Raw genomic sequence first — 16001 nt, 5'->3', positions numbered from 1 at the left:
GAGTTTAAAGGGATAGTTCACCCAAAAATGAAAATTTGTCTTCATTTACTCACTCTTATGTTGTTAGAATAGAAATGTATACATTTCTTTGTTCTGATGAACACGAAGGAAGATATTTTAAAGAATGTTTGTAACCAAACCGATGGGAAGCCCCAATAACTTCCATTGTAGGAATAAAGAATAGGCCTACTACTATGGAAGTCAAAGGGGCGCCTGATTGGTTTGGTTACAAACATTTCTCAATCTTATATACAGTACAGGCCAAAAGTTTGGACACACTGCCTCGTTCTTTATTTATATATTTTTTTCAGATAACAGAATTATAATAAACTCGTCCAAACTATGGCATGCAACTGTGGGAATTATGTTGGTGACTAAAAGCATCCAAAATAAATCAAAACTCTGTTATATTTTATTATCTGAAGTGCAGTCACCCTTTGACTAGAAATTGCTAAACCGTATGAGTGTCATTTTTTCAAGAAGCTTCTTAAATGTTCTATTAAGGGTGAATTTTAAGAAGTATAGGAGTTTATAATTAATCAGGGCTCTTATTGGCTGCTTTTCTTCAATATTCAGTGTAAGAAATTTATTTCAAAAATATTATTTTAAAATAAAATTTAAGTTTTCTTATACCAAAATTAATCTTGTGTAATCTTTTGTCTACAAAAGTAATTTGAAGCATTTAACCATACACCTTCAGCTTAAATGATTTTTAAGATCATAGGTAACATTTTAGTCAAGTGTGTCCAAACTTTTGGCCTGTACTGTATATATATTAAATTTACACAGGTTTGTAACAATAAGAGTAATTAAATGATCATTTTTGGGTGAACTATCCCTTTAAGTTGTGTAATGACTGGGTTCAGTGTATTACACAAACAAATCAATAAAGCAAAAATGGAACCAACAATGCACAATGTTATAGAAAAGGTATATTTATTTATTTAAAGAAAACATCCATTTAAATTCAATGGTGAACGAATGAAAAAATATAAAACAGTGCAATAATCAAAACAAGCTTTTCCAAAATGATTTGACATTAAATCTTTTTAAACAGAGCAAAAGTCTTTGTTTGGTTAAACTTTAGAAAGGATAAATGTTTTGACAGCCTATCACAGAGTTTCTGTATCAGTGGTAACACATTTCACTTGGCTTATTTTTTTTATAAATTCCCTTTTAACTATTGCTGCCCTGTACTATACTATAGTACAGTCTCTGCTATTGCTTTCAACTTAATCGGTACAAAATAATGTAAACAAATTACAAGATTTGATAAACAAGTTCTCAATAAAGGAAGCATTTTCAAATATATTGAACACAACTTCAATTCTAGATCCTGGACTTACTCCATAGCAGCCAGAGATCTACAAATAAAGCTTTCAATCTTTTCCACATACAGAAGGCATACTTAAAAAAACACTTAAAAAATATATTGTTTTACAAAAGTATATGCATTGTATTCAAAAGGTTTGGTCAAACTGACATTCTGAATCTAAGTCTGCAAATTTCTGTACATCAGATCATTTATTTGGCAGTAAATCTAGGCTTAAACAATGCAAAAGCTTATTGCATTCAACCTCAAGCACTCAGTAAACACACAATTTCCCTTTTCCTCAAACTCTTAAAAGTTTCAGTTTGTGTCTTTTAGGCAAAAAGGCTGTAGAATGCCTCAGAAAACAAATACGTTTGTGCAAAACTGATAATTTAATAAAAAGTTTTATAGTGTGTTCCCTTTATCTACCTGAATCTTACAACAGCTGCTCGAATATCTGAATCAATCAGTATTATGGTTTAAACCTCACATTTGTACAAGTAAATAGTTTGTATGGCTTGATGATCTGACAGTCATTTTTATATCAAGCGTGAAATTAAAACAAAGACATTAAAACGTCTATCACATGATATATCAGATTTGATCATAATGGCAAATTTGATGAGTCCACTTGTCCTGACAAACTTGTTTATATTTAAAGTGTAACGCTCAGGATCTGTCTTAAAAGAATAGTTCACCCAAAAATTAAAATTCTGTCATAATTTACTCGCCATCATGTTGCCCTGTATTAGTTTCTTTATTCTGTTGAACACACACAAAAATATATATTTTTTTTGGATCATAGATGGGAAGCACACAGTTGATGGTACCCACTGACTTCCATAGTATTTGTTTTCCTACTATGGAAGTAAATGGGCACCATGAACGGTGTTCATACCATCATTTATCTAAATTACTTTGTTTGTGTTTATCAGAATAAAACACATACAGATTTAAAACAATTTTCATTTTTGGGTGAACCACCCCTTTAAAGACTCATAAACAGCTGTGTGAATGTGTTGTTGTATTAGCACAACATGTAGAGATTTCTGTGGCACTATACATATCTTACACACTTGACATTTGTTCTTTGGGGTTTCAGTCGAAATGTCTCTCCTGTTACTATGGAGACTCAAGAGGATTCTTGAACCTCCTCATTGGAATGCTCTGTTTCCACAGAAACAGGGTTTTCCTTTAAGGAGGTCAGAGCGTGTTGGGTGGCAGCTGGCTCCGCCCCTTCTTCCCCATTGCACTGTTTAGAGTCCGGCCTGGCCTCCTCCGCAGCACCGTTAATCAAAGGGCTGTGGCTACCGTTCGATTGGTTGACAGTAGCAGTAGGCGTCTTCTCGCTTTGACTGTCCCGTTTTACAGGTGTGCTGATTGGTCCAGATGGGTCAGGGAGAACTCCGTCTGCAACAGCCAGCTGCTGTATATGGAAGAGAGGGAGACAGCGTAACATTATTTAAACACCTCCTCAAGCTTACAAAAACTGCAACACCCACTTACCCTCTGTAGGTCAGTCATGGTTTTCTCTCCATCTACCTGCTTCTGCAAAAGAGACAGCAGCTGGCCTAGAACAGACTGTTTTGGGTGCATGCCTTTGTCATAGTGGTTATACATCCCACACCAGAACCTAGGAAAAACAGGCACATGTGCAGAAAAATTCACTTTGTTGACACTTTGTTGTGTATCACCTGTTGTTTTCTTTCTAGCTCTTGGTACAATTATTGAGCAAGACTTTAAAGAAAGTCAATCTAAGATTAATTATTAAATCTCAGTTCAATTATATGTAAAGTATATCATTAAGTATTTATGAAACTAATCTTTAAATTACAATTCCTCATGCAATATCTGGTTTGTGGTGAGCACAATTAAGTGTAAATTTAGCAAATCTGGTGCATGTAGTTATGTTTGTGTGTGTATGGGATCTTATTCGTACTTGAAGTGAAGGGGTAAAGTGCTGGGTCTGAGCACAGTGTTCTTTAATGAACGTCGATACAAGGGGTTCCGATACTGTTCGTAGTTTTTCAGAAGATGAGGCCACAGAGAAAACGTCTTCTCTTTCAACCTAAAATCACAGCCTTATAAATAAACATATAGGGGCGATTTCCCAGACAGGGTTTAGATTAATCCAGGACTAGGCCTTAGTTATATTAGGACATTAAAGTAATTTTACAAACATACTTTATAAAAAACATAACTGGTGTGCATCTTGAGACAAAACAATGGCACTGATAAAGTTTAAGTTAAGTCAGTGCAACCTTTTTTTAGTTTTAGACGATTCAAACATGCATCTTGGTATTGTACAAGACTTAAACCCTGTCTGGGGAAACCACCCTATATTTTTTATTGGGCACATACAATTAATGCTGACTTCAGCAGGTGGCTTATATTTGAAGAGTTTGGTTCAAAAATTGGAAATGGAAAAAAACTTGTTTTTTGATTGTGCATTCGAATTAATCTCAATCAAAGTGCAGTTGGTTTGTTTTTATTTAAAGGAACAGTATGTAAGAAATTTATATCAATTAATAATAAAATGGCCCTGATATATGTCACTAGACATTAAGAAATAATTTTCATTTTAAATACTTATATCACTCACAATAGTGGTCCGGCCAGGATATTGTCATTTAAAAAGTGGAGTTGCAGCCCTCAACTGATGTTTATGTTGTCATTTTGTGTATTGGCCACCAGTTGTGTGATTGCAGTACCGGTTTTAGCCACAAGTTTTGTGATTGCAATACCCGTTTTGGCCACAATCCTACATACTGTTCCTTTAAGCCTTCATACCTTAAAGAGCACCTATTTCATTGCTAAAAACAATGCTTTTTTGTGTATTTGGTAAGATTTGAAAAGCTCTGTGTCCCTGATTGGCCAGCTAATCTGTACATTGTGATTGGTCTGAATACCCCTGACGTCAGCCAAAAATGTGACGCTCCTTACCATGTTTTGAAAGATTCGCTCACAATGCAATGCTAACAGGAGTTTACTTACAGGCTGTGAGTCCAAGCGGGAGGAATAATGAATAATGTCGCTCTTGACTACATCACCAATCCCAGAAGGTAAACTGTTGCCTACAATCCGTGTGTTTGTTGTAGTCCAAGAAAAAAATTTATGTTGGAGACGGTATCTCGCGTTATCATTTACTTTGGGGTTTGTACCTTTTGCATATCGTTAGCATGTACTAATACACACCTACACACCAAATGAAATGTAAAATCGTGAATCGGACAATAGGTGCTCTTTAAAAAAAAATGGTAAAAAAGTAGCACAATAAAAACATGATAACATAATAATACACGTTTTGACAAAAAAAAATGGAGTTATCTCGTTTTGGAACCAAACTCTTATTGCAAATATGCAATTCGTTATTTCACCTCATTTCCTGTCGCTCTCTCTGACAGTTGCCGATGAAGTTTCCATACTGGCAGGCATAGACCTGGTTGTGGATTTCTATGAGATAGGATTCATTGAACTCAAACGCACAGGGAAACTGCTCTGACAGCTGCCATACGCACTCTAGGAACTGGGTCAACACAGGAGACACTTCCTTCGGGTCGCTATCCAAATGGCCACACCTACAGCAACAAATGAACACGCTGTCACAAAAAGCTCCAACAAAAGTAAAAATCTGCTTACGGCATTGGTGATACTGGCTATAGTGATTTTTATTTGTCTACCATTTTTAAGCATTTACTGTCTCATGACAAAAATGTGACCCTGCTTGTGAAAACACAGCTAAGGTCATTTTTTTTGTGATTTAGCATTTTCTACATAAAATCATCCTAAAATTATGCAAAGAACATTTTGTAAAAATATAACCTTGATATCTTTCATATTGACCGAGTAAGGTCATTGAGAGTTTGATGCTCCTAATCTCATAATTAGATTAGGAGACTTTAGCCTGGATTTCACAGTCAGGGTCACAAATGAGCATTTGATAACAGTTTGGCATTATTTGTCAATTTAAGACAAACATTTATGAGTTTAATCTTTTGGTTAGTTTAAAGTCCCTGTAAAGTCAGATATTAAATGTGTTCCGAGTTTGTCAAAACACATAAAAATGTGTTATTAACCAGCCAACCAAATTTGAATGACAGAAAAACAGCAAGTAAATAAAATAAGTTATCAAAATCTTGGAAAAATAGGCAGCATGTGGGGGAGTGTCAGCTGTTGGCACTGAAATCATACCCACTCGCGGGAAAGCTGCCGTCTCAACCTTCAAGAACTGTTACAACCTGAATGGATGCTTGTGATAGTGTGTTAGGGGTGGGGCCATTGAGTGGTGGCTCAAGTGTAGCATTTTTAGGCCCGCCTAAAAATCCTGAACTCAGAATTTAACAAACTGCAATTCAGTACTACATAGTTTATAGTTTTTGTGCCATGTTTTGTCAGCAATACATTTCTAACATTAATAATATGTTTAAACAATTTTAAAAAATTGACTTTACATGGACTTATCATAAAGGTAATCAATTGTTTAAATACCAAAGGTTATGTTACTAAAAGCTATGACATCAATATATACACATTATTAAAAGAGTATATTTGGTTGTTTTGTCACTTTATCAAATGACAGTGATGATTTTTACCTGTGATTGAATTTATGACCAAAAGAGATCCACTCTTTTTCTATCAGAACCTGTAAATAAAAAGCAATTTTAAGAAATATGGCTTCTATTATATTAAAGGTAACTCCATTCCAGGATTTTTCTCTATGAGTGGACTTTAGAGGACCTCATCAGTTTGCAGTTTCAGTGCAGTTTCAAAAAGGCTCTTAACAATCCCAACCTAGGCATAAGGGTCTTATCTAGCTATCTACCTAAACGACGTAATTTTCGCAAAAATAAAGGACTTTTAAACTTTTTGTCTTGCACTAGCCTTGTGATTTTACATAAACATGGCGAAAGGTCATGCATGATGTATGCAAAACTACCGCCGCAATGTTTACAAGTATGGAGAAAGAGTACCGTTCTGACACTGTTGTATGTGAAATGATACTAATTAATCTCTTCGTGTCAGTTTATTGTTTAAAACAGTGGTTTTCAAACTGGGGGCCGCGAGATGGTGCTGGGGGGCCCCAGTTTTATGACATTTTATAAAATACATTAATTTATCATGAATTCTGTGTAATTAAACCTAAAAAAAAATAAGGCTACTAACCAAAAGCACTACTTTTTTGTATAATTTAATGTTTTTTTTTTTTATTAAAATGTTGAGTTTTGGAACAGTTTTTTGTCACAAATTTTCTTTGGGGGGCCGCGAAGGAATGCGCCGTACACAAGGGGGGCCACACGCTGAAAAAGTTTGGGAACCACTGGTTTAAAATGATCCGTAAGTGTGTGTTTTACATATGTAACGCGTGACCTTTCGACATGATTATGTAATACGTAAGATCACGCTGGCACGTCACTTGGCTAGTGCAAGACGAGAAGTTGTGGTTTAAAAGTACATAGTTTTATTTCTTTCTTTTTTTTGCGAAAATGATGATTGTTTTACTAGATAAGACCCTTATGCTTCGGCTGGGTTTGTTTAGAGCCCTTTGAAGCTGAATTGAAATTGCAATTTTAAAGGGACACTCCACTACCGTTTTGAAATCCATTCAGCTGATCTACAGGTCTGGCGGTACCACTTTTAGCATAGCTTAGCATTATCCACTGAAACCGATTACACCATTAGCATCGCACTAAAAAATAACCAAGGAGTTTCTATATTTTTCTTATTTGAAGCTTGGCTCTTCTGTGGTTGCATCGTGTACTAAGAGCAACTCTCATTCTGGCGTAATAATCAAGGACTTTGCTGCTGTAACATGGCTGTTCCAGAATAGCAGGGGACTATTCTCAGGTGCTCCGTAATATCATTGCGCCTGGTGCAGCCATAATATATAAAAAATATATAACTCTTTGGTTATTTTTTAGCCCAATGCTAATGGTCTAATCGTATTCAATGGATTATGCTAAGCTATGCTAAAAGTGATACAGCCAGACCCGGAGATCAGCTGAATGGATTCCAAAACATTAAAAATCTAATTTTTAACACTAGGGGAGCTGGAAAATGAGCATATTTTCAAAAAAAGTGGAGTGTCCCTTTAAACTGCATTGAAACCGTTGAGGTCCACCAAAGTCCACCATACGGAGAAAAATCCTGGAACGCCTTCATAAAAAAAAAAGTATTTCTTCTCGACCGAACAAAGAAAGACACCAACATCCTAGATGACATGGGGCTGAGTAAACCATCAAGATTTTTTATGAAAATGAAGTAATCTTTTAACGCATTCATAGACAAATAAAGGAAAATCCCTTCATTTTTATAGCTAAAAGTCACGGTTATGAATATCTGGTAATGGCATGACCTCTTTGATGTAAAAGTTTGCATGCACTGTGAGTTATGTTAAGTGTAAGGGCTATGTTACCGGGTCATTACCATGAGCCCTTTTAGGGTTCTGTAGTATGGGTCCAGCAGTATGCAAGCCAAAGAGCAAACCTGGGCCGTTCTATCCCAACCATCTGAGCAATGTACTAACACACTTGCTTTCTCGTCACAGACAGCCTATAACACAAAAACAAAATGCTGAGTAAATCTGTACATGTGTTATCTAGTCTCTCTCTCTCGACCGAGGTCAATACCTTGGCGAGGAACACTCCGGCATCCATAACAGATTTGATGTGCCTCAGCCAGCCGGAGTTCTCCAGTCCTGTCAGATAGTCACTCATGGATGGGGACTTCATAGAGCACACTGTAAATACAAAGGAAAAAGGAAACATTACCTCACATACTCTGTTTTTATATTCGAATTTCAGTCTGTTCCTTGTAATATAGTGTATATATTAATTGTAATGTGTCTGTTATATACAGTTATTTGTTATTTTGATATATCATGTTTCAGTTTTTTGTGCGTAAATGTTTAAATATGCTTCTATATAAATAAAATTGAATTTAAATATTTTTAGTACAAACTACACTTACTTAACCACAAAAGTACAATGAATAATCATCTTACACAGGGCTCATATTGCACATCACTATTGCAACAGCGTGTTATCTTACCCTCCAGCAGTTTTTGCAAGCTGTTTCTCATGACATGGATGTTTTCAATCCCTTGGAAGTGGAATCTGATATTGGAATAGTTGTCCTCATTCTCGTAGCCTTTTCCTGCCGCGCGGTTTGCCATTGCGTTCAACTAACAAACACAAAAGACTTTTGTAAGTGTGCGCACACATATGGTTGCTGGATCTGCAGAAGGTCAGCTCAAGTCAAGGTTTATAGTCATTGTTTTTCAACAGAAATATAGTTTCTCCAGTTACATTGAAACAATAACTAGGACAGTACACACTCTTAATTAATTAAATATGAAACAGATATGAAATATAGCATACAATACACAGTGCATTATGTTGCATCAACTAAACAGACACAATAGTTTTGTGTTTACTACACAAATAGCATGACATTTGGGGTCAGCGGTCACAGAGTAAAAGATTTAGACATCACACCACTCCTACGTGCCTGCTGCATATATGACAGAGCAGTTGAGTTTAAAAGTTTAAAGATAAACATTTTCATGTCCCATCCTGGACTTGTGCACGCTTATGTATATAGAAAGGTTAAGGTTAAAGGTCGCACCTTAGGCCTTGTGTCAACTACGTATATAAAAGGGCAGTTGGGGTTTGCCTGGCAGATGGCCTGAAGCATCTGCTCGTCTTCCATGCAGCGAGAGTTCAGACCAGACAAAGGCTGACTGCAGCGACAGATCGCAGCCTGCAGCAGGAAATGCAAAAATAAAACATTAGCATGGTCATGCAATGTTTATACTTTGCTGTATTAAAAGATAGAAGTTGGTAACCTCACAACATAACTACAATACAAAAAGCGTACATATGAGGCCTTAAAATACTTTCGAGACAAAGCTATTGTGTGCATTTCTGCAGTCTGTGTGCATATGTATACCTTTGTATCTTTGTAATAGTAAGACAGAGCAGGCAGTCGGCCACGGCTCCTAAACTTGGCGCTGCCAGTTACTGTGGGAACACTGACATTTTTGGGTAGTCCTAGGACAGGCGGATAAGTGCTACAGATCTGTATAAGAGGAAAAAAAATACCCATGAGAGATCCATGGAAATTCCAGCAGCATACAAAACAACAATAATCCTATTTATAAGGAATGTGTCTCATAGATCAAGACAACTATGTTTAAGTTTTGAGTCTGTCAGGACAAACAGTTACTGGGTGTGGTGAAATTATCATAAACAGGAAGTATGTTTATAAGATTGTTGAGTCACAGGAAGATGCTACCTCAAAGGTCTCGTTAAGAAGGCTGATTTCCCAGTGATCATTGGGGAGGCTCATCCTCCTGAAGTCGTTTGAAACATCAATAAGTTCCCAACCCTGCTTTCTGTCGTCCTCATTTTGGCTCGGGTTATAGAGAAATGCATACAGCTCCTCCTCTTTGACTACAATAGCACAAAAGCACAAAATCACAGTAAGTTTAATCTGATTTAGGTGTTCAGTGGCATCTATATTCAAGACACAACCATTGCATGTTTTTAGTATAAAAATATATAGAAGCTAACTAGAGTGGACATATTAGAGGTCAACAATAATGATGGCCTAATGAATCTTGGGTAGAATTTTGGGACAGTAAAAGGAAGTGTTGTCGATCATGTACCTGTGTTTTTAGGCTAGCCTAAATTGTGAATTAATCAATACTGTTATATCTCAATTCTACTGATTTGATATAGATCATTTTACTTGAGATGGGCATACACAGATCTTGAAAGAACACTTCACTTTTTTTTGAAAATATGCTCATTTTCCAGCTCTCCTAGAGTTAAACGTGATTTTTACCGTATTGGAATCCATTCAGCTGATCTCCGGGTCTGGCAGTACCGCTTTTAGCATAGCTTAGCATAATCCATTTAATCTGATTAGACCATTAGCATCGCGCTCAAAAATAACCAAAGAGTTTCGATATTGTTCCTATTTAAAACTTGACTCTTCCGTAGTGATTTTACGTACTGCCCGAAAATAGTCTCCTTAGTTACTTTCAATAGCAGAGGACTATTTTCAGGCGCTGCGTAATCTCATTGCGCCTGCTACAGCCATGTTACGGCAGCAAAGTCCTTACGACAGAATGAAAGTATAGTTCCTTGCCATATCTGCCTAGAAAATCACAACTTTTAATTTTCCGTCGATCTTAGTACACGATGTAACTACAGAAGAGTCAAGTTTTAAATAGGAAAAATATTGAAACTCTTAGGTTATTTTTTGCGCGATGCTAATGGTCTAATCAGATTCAATGAATTATGATAAGCTATGCTAAAAATGGTACCGCCAGACCCGGAGATCAGCTGAATGGATTCCAAAACAGTAAAAATCAAGTGTTTAACTCTAGGGGAACTCTAAAATCCTCAGTAGCAATTGGTTGAAAAAGATAAACTAATCATATGTCTTTTACATTATACCATTTCTCAGCAAAAGTCTATTTATTTATGAATTTATAGCTGTCAAGGAGTTATACGCTGTATATTTAACATATACCAAAGTCCCTTTAGAGAAGTCACGCATTTGGGCAGCCATGTTTGCAAAGCATCCGGGCAGTTATTTAAGTAATGAAAGACTAAAGGACAAATGACACAGAATGCATTTATGGCAATGGTTTGCCACTTTTTTGAATGGCTTTCTATGGGCAGTGAGCATTAAGCGCCTCCCGCGCCACGCATTTTGCAGGAGCCTTCTGAGCAAAAAAGCACTTTTTTCATTGTCCAATCGCATTAGGGGTAAGTCGAGCAAGCGCCCTCTTTTCTGTTAATATGACAATTAACAGCAAAAGTGTGCTCATGCTTTAATATTTGATTGACAGGACAGCTGCCTCGGTGGTTGCCAAGAAATATAAAAAAAAAAACGCAGCGACCTGCTCTTTTCTGAAGTCACTTAAATAAAGGCAGTGTGTTTGGTGTGATCGGCCGTTAACGCTACGTCCGAAATACTACGTCTACTTCCATACTATATAGTAGGCGAAATGTCTGAAAAAAAAACAAGAGTCAAAATGTACCTGGATGACCTACTACTTCCGGCAAGATCCCGAAGTGTTCATTCGACAGACACTTCACTATCCTGTGAGCCCCCGGGAGAGAATTTATCCAACGAAAAAAAGGAGGAGAGGTGTTTTTTATTTAAAAATGTCCGAAAGCGGTAACATGGCTCTATTCAAATGCAATATATTAATATATTAAACAGTTGTCCCTTGTGGTTAAATTGTGGTTAACGACTGACTTGTTATGACGACCTATGTCACGTGATGTATCAACCGTATGGAATGTAGTAGGTCCAAAATAATTTATACTATCCATATTCATACTATATAGTACCTACTGTTTTAACGGTCAATGAGTAGAGTAGGTACTTCATATAACTCAGTACCTACTTTCACAGTATGCGATTTTAGACCCAAGGTAATATACTATCTACTTAAATAGGATAATACAGATATCTCTAAAATCGTGTGCTAAAATCCTATTTAAAACATATTTTTGACCAACACTTAAACCTAACATCAACTGTACCATAACTTTTGTTTCTTAAGCTTAAATTACACCTAAAACCATTGTTTAAGGTCGTTTTAGCTACTTGAGCATGCACACAGGTTGGCAAGCGCCCCACATGACTCTGACAAAGCCCCTCCCCCAAAGAATCATCAGTCTTTATCTATTAATGATTGGTTCTTCTTGACCTCCGTTGCCAGAGCGGCCATATTAAGCGCTGCATTGTTCCCAATTCATAGTTATAGAAGTGTTGAATCTTGTTATATGCAATATCTTTATTGTTATATGCATATACTACTGCATATTAAAGAGTTTGATTAAAGAGCTAGCACTCTTGAACCACTGGCCCAAGCATGCATACATTACAATATTTCACTTTGAAGCTCTTTCAATTTTAGTGCTAAAAGGCATAAGGCTTTTGCACAGGACAAATATCCATTCAATAAACATCATCTATCATAAAACTTTAATGATTCTCTTGAACATTATAATCTTGCCAGCACAGTAAAGCATTTTGTTTGCATACCTGGTTGAGACAGGCGCAGTAGTGACTGGTAGACGTCCTGACAATCTTTCTCTCTTTGGAAAACCAGGTGGAGCAGCTGAAAGGTTTTGCAGTGGATCAGGAGCGGACAGCCAGACGCACTTAATGGCAACTTCTCCACAGACGCGATGTGATGATGTAGCACCTACAAACACACACAAACACAAAGTTTAATACAGCCACTTCCGTCAGACTTATCTACATGCACTTCTTTAAAATTTAAGGTGCCAAATTTGTCAAATTCCGTCAGACTTATCTACATGCAGATGATGTTCTTTAAAATTAAAGGTGCCAAATTTGTCAAATTGTTGTCTATTATCTACATAGAAGGTATTGCAGAATTAAATGGTCTATTATTACCTTATTTGAAAGTAGTGTTGGGCGATAATTCGATAAAGATAATTCTTGTGATATAATTCAGGAACAATAAATGATTCAAGGATTGGAAATGAATGTTTCAGAGTGGTAAGTTTGTGTTTTTTTTTTAGTATGGACCTGCAAAAAGTAATAGTAGAACTTGGCAGCCTAAATGCTAGCATATAGCATAAACGCATTCCAACAGGTTTTATCGTAGTTTTTGTCCAACTCTATTGACTTGTATTAGATGTGCTGTGAGGTACGGTATTACTCCGCGCCGGAAACTTTGTTTGTATTCTTGCAATTGGCAAAGGCGGATTATCGCCACCAACTGGGCTGGAGTGTCTATTATTCAAGCTCTCAACGGAAGAATGTACGGCTATGAGCCGTTTGGAAAAATAGGTCCACCAGTTTACAACGAATGGTAAAACACCTGTTGGAAAGCATCTTTTGCAGCGATTTTTGTGTAAGCATATCAGTGAACACTCCTGACCACTCGGTGAGTTTCACGTCTTTGTGGATGAGGGTTTGGTGCATTTTGGGAAGGATTGTTCCAGTGCACCGGTGCAGCCATTGTGGAGGTGGGAGGTGGTGGAACGGTCACCCGAGAATTCTCGGGACAGCATCATATGTCCAGATTTCGGTCGGGATCTTTCTATTTCATCATAAACAATCTGAAAACAGGGATTTAAGTGTAAAATACTGAACTTGTCCTTTAATGTTGGGGCATACTTCTTGACTATAACATCACAGTCGGTGTTATGTTGAGATTGGCCTGTTTTTCAGCAGTCTCTTGCATGCACATGGTTTACATAATAGTGTTTGAGGCTTACGATATGTTATTACCATGCACAGAACTGTTATTATTCATCAATGCCTAGGTAAATACAGTTTTACATTCTACAACGTCTTTAAAACCTGTCTGGACTGAGACAAGTGGCATGTTTTGTTTAAGCGCTACAGAGCTAATCCAGACATTTTATTTAACTGGTGCATCTGAAATAATTTTACTTACAAATAGCCTATCATGTGTAATTATTATCTGCTATGGATACTTTATTAACTGTTATTTTTTTTATAAAACTTCTAACACTTGAAGTGTTTAGACAGATTCAAGTTGCTATGATGTGCAATAGTAACAGAGCAACAGACCCAACAGTTGATCTCTCTCTTTTGATGCCCAAAAAAAAAAAAAAACTCAGCAAATTACACGTAATGCATAACATCAGTAAAACATTAAAATTCTCTATGTGACTGCTTATTTATCTTTGCAGGTGCACGATCAAGTCACATATGTCCACTTGTCTACCTTACCCATGTTTCTTTACGCGTGTTGTTGGTTTGCTCCACGTAGATAAAGTGAGTAGGGGTCAGGTACAGAGTTCCCTGAGTGGACTTCTTGTCTGTGTACCTGTCCAGTAGTTTCACATTTTCCACCTGCATAAAAGCCAAAGAGAAATGTAATAAAAAGTCATTTTTGTGTGATGTACTGTTATCTATATAAAACCATCCTACATAATGTAAAGAACGTTCTGTATAAATATAACCTTGATATATTTAATATTGACTGAGCGAGGCCATATCAAAAAGTGAAAATAAAGTAAAAAAAATAGTGAAATCAAAATTTAATGCTCATAATCTCATAACTTGATTTTACAGGCAGGGTCACAAGTAACGTTGCAAAGTTCAGGAATTTTGGAAATATTCCAAGTTGGGAACTTAAAGGCAGGTTGCATGATTTTTGAAAAACACTTTGGAAAACGGAGTCGGGCCGAGTATCAAAACACACTTGTAGCCAATTAGCAGTAAGGGGCGTGTCTACTAACTGACATCATGGCCTGGGTTGCGTATGTGTGGGGCGGGTCTATCAAAAGAATGAGTCCAGATTCTATTGGGGTAGGGGCGTGTTTGTTTAGGTGATTTCAAATATCCACATTGGCTTTCAGAGATCATGCCCCCGACTTTAAGGAATTAAATTCAATTATTTCTGTAATTTTTACAAGCGGCGCATCACATACAAACATTAGCTTCCCATATATTCCAACTATACTAGAAAATGACTGTAGGGTTTAACCTGACACCATCAAACCTATGGATTTGAATGTGCAGAACCCAGTCTATGTTTAACACCATAGAGCAGAAATGCCAGAAAAACGTTGACTAACTTAACATACTGTCATCATGTCATTTTCTTCTGGTTACAGTGCAACCCATGTCCCAGGTTATTAAATAACAGGCAATGAAACATCATTATAGTAAAAGATGCCTCTTCAGCACTAGCGTCAAAGTCTGATTTGCTTGTTTATCAGTTTGAGATTTCTTTATTCCCACTCTTTGAAATTGAATTACAGATAACATAAGAAAACAGGTTATTCTGTCACTTGTGACTCGTGAGATGTGGTAAATCAGCACCTTGATCACCATAAATGGCAATGAAGGGTCTCTTCATAAAAAGGTTTGATACAGCATGATAGCCAGACCAAGCTCAACCAATAAAATATTTACAAAGATTTATTTTAGCTTGTGGTTGACTCTGGTCAAGGATCAAAAATATAACCCCCTGTGTGTTTTAGTGGGCATAAGATGGTGCAAACTGCTGATCAAGTTCCTGCAGAACTGCTGATTTAACATCCTGACTACTTTGAACTAACGCAAGGACTCACCTAAAATGAAAAGGCAACAGCATATACCAATTTATTTTGTCATATGATTTTATAATGTTATGTAACGGAGTAAGCTCAGTATTAATGTATTTCATATATTTTTAACAAACTGTCATGCATTGCCTACAGTTTCACTTCAAACCTTCAAACCTGCAACAACTTGATTTCGAGAGGTCTTTGCATTTCTCAAACTTGGAAACTCCTCTCTGTCCATTCACACTCACGTTTATTTACCAAACCAACACTAAACACTTTTGTAACAAGAGTCATTTAAAGTGAAACAGATTCGCTTTATCCGCTTAATCCAAAATCGCATCTAGAGAGAGTTTGAAATTGATATCAGAGCTTTCTATGAGAGTCTGTTATAAAAGCACGAGCTCGACCACCTGTTGGTTCTGTCATACCTTTGGCGTTATGATGTGCTCCATTTTTTTCTTTAGGTTATCATCGAACTGTCCACCAAGTAACACTTTCGCTGTTTGTGTGTTGTTTAGCAGGTATCATATTTTTCAGGAAATCGTACTCTGTCGCTGCGTTCCTCCCTGACACGAGAACTACAGTCATGTCAGCTGACAGAAATATCG

General features: G+C 36.8%; 1 protein-coding gene across 1 annotated transcript; it reads right to left on the bottom strand.

The window, feature by feature from the left end:
- Window positions 1-919: 919 nt before the first annotated feature.
- Window positions 920-16001, bottom strand: mtmr8 (myotubularin related protein 8). Its single transcript, XM_055198839.2, has 14 exons — window positions 15822-16001; window positions 14069-14191; window positions 12380-12542; window positions 9605-9762; window positions 9260-9388; window positions 8936-9070; window positions 8360-8492; window positions 7939-8048; window positions 7736-7861; window positions 5905-5954; window positions 4690-4890; window positions 3252-3380; window positions 2819-2945; window positions 920-2738 (listed from the first exon to the last, which is right to left on the bottom strand). The coding sequence occupies exons 1-14, from the start codon at window positions 15843-15845 to the stop codon at window positions 2445-2447; spliced, it is 1902 nt and encodes a 633-aa protein (XP_055054814.2). The 5' UTR covers window positions 15846-16001; the 3' UTR covers window positions 920-2444.

The sequence above is a fragment of the Misgurnus anguillicaudatus genome, chromosome 22, assembly GCF_027580225.2.
Source record: "Misgurnus anguillicaudatus chromosome 22, ASM2758022v2, whole genome shotgun sequence".
Taxonomy (NCBI): domain Eukaryota; kingdom Metazoa; phylum Chordata; class Actinopteri; order Cypriniformes; family Cobitidae; genus Misgurnus; species Misgurnus anguillicaudatus.
This window is presented reverse-complemented; position numbering and strand designations above follow the sequence as displayed.